General features: G+C 45.9%; 1 protein-coding gene across 2 annotated transcripts in view; it reads left to right on the forward strand.

Moving 5' to 3' along the window:
* The window catches only part of rnf150 (ring finger protein 150), an 11,318-nt gene that overhangs the window by 6,763 nt on the left and 3,101 nt on the right, over positions 1 to 1,454 (forward strand). For both annotated transcript variants that reach the window (XM_015371596.1, XM_015371598.1), the window contains exons 3-6: positions 192 to 263; positions 501 to 583; positions 675 to 771; positions 852 to 1,053. In XM_015371596.1, the coding sequence (XP_015227082.1) occupies positions 192 to 263; positions 501 to 583; positions 675 to 771; positions 852 to 1,053 (454 nt within the window). The remainder of the gene's footprint in view (positions 1 to 191; positions 264 to 500; positions 584 to 674; positions 772 to 851; positions 1,054 to 1,454) is intronic.

A 1,454-nucleotide genomic window follows, 5' to 3' on the forward strand; every position in this document is an offset into this window, starting at 1 on the left:
TGTGGCGTTAAAGTCCTGGTTTGTTTTTCTAGTTTATACTTTCAGCACAAATGCAGCTATTTTTCAAGGCAACAAACATAACGAGCAGAGAAGAAGCAGCTCTGTGTGAAAACGTGTTCTGTTCAGTCTTTAAAGCAGACGTCTCAGGATGTCTCAATACTCACTTTGTGTGTTTGTTTTTCTGCCTGCAGAGGCACATGGGAGATGCTGCTGAAAAGGCCCTCAGCAAGCTTCAAGTGTGCACTTTAAGGAAAGGAGACAAGGTAAACAAGACTCTTCACACTTTTCGGTTCTGTGCTGAATTAAGTTGAATGTGTTAGAATCCTGTGGATCTGTTCCTCTGCTGCCTTTCTTAGGAACCATCAAACATCAGTAAATCAAATCAATGTTCTGCTCTGGTCCTACAGAGTGGGGGCCTGTTTTCCTCTTTAGATGAACCAGAACCGGTCCTTTAGACAGGGTGGCAGAGTGTCCTCATTCTGCTGTCCTCTCTGTTTAAGGAAACGGAAGCAGACTTTGACAGCTGTGCAGTTTGCATTGAATGTTACAAAGCTAATGACGTGGTGAGGATCTTACCCTGCAGGTGAGGCTGCCGTGCTCCTGAACCTCAGCTCCATCCGACCTATATTCAGACATCCAGTTTATGGTGTGTGTGTTTCATCTTGACTGGTCAGACATGTCTTCCACAAACACTGCGTGGATCCGTGGCTCCAGGAACACAGGACGTGTCCGATGTGCAAAATAAACATCTTTAAAGCCCTGGGAATCCAAGTAAGCTTCTCTCTGGCTTAATCTATGCTGTTTGCTTGTCAAGGCCGACAAAAGAGCTAAAGATGTGTTGGTGTTTCCAGTTCAGTGCTGACTGCACAGGTGAGACCCCCCCAGACAATGAGGCCAGTGTCGGGGGTCCCCTGACCTACCCCATCAGTGCTGCTAGTGAAATCACAGTGAACGAGAGCTCAGTGGATCCTGCAGAGCGGGGGATCAACCTGCATCAGCTCCACCATCAGCCGGAAGTGGCGCCGACGACACAGATCCACACCGCTGTCAGCTGTACGTACGATGGCCTCACTCAGGGTTACAGCCAAATTGGTCTTTCATGTCTGAACCCAGTTTGACTCGGAGGTGGGGGAGGTTCTACCATTAGTTTGCACTGTCACCAAGTGGCCACAGAGGTCAATGGCAGGCTGTGATGGAGAGAGAGGTCCAGTCAGAAGTTTAACTCCCTCATCAATGATCTGGATTTCTCTTTATATATGTTTTTGTTCCAATATGCAAAGAACATAAAACTACTTTATTGAAGTTGGTTTCATCCACCGTGTCTACGTCAATTTTAAATTCATTTATCTATTTAGCAGCAATTCACAACATGTCATCTTAAGGCACTTTACAGAGACAAAACAGTCAAATTGGTTAAAAGTTACTGTCTAAGAAAATCAGCTGACTGCATCCAG

The sequence above is a fragment of the Cyprinodon variegatus genome, unplaced genomic scaffold (assembly GCF_000732505.1).
Source record: "Cyprinodon variegatus isolate N-32 unplaced genomic scaffold, C_variegatus-1.0 Scaffold61, whole genome shotgun sequence".
NCBI lineage: Eukaryota > Metazoa > Chordata > Actinopteri > Cyprinodontiformes > Cyprinodontidae > Cyprinodon > Cyprinodon variegatus.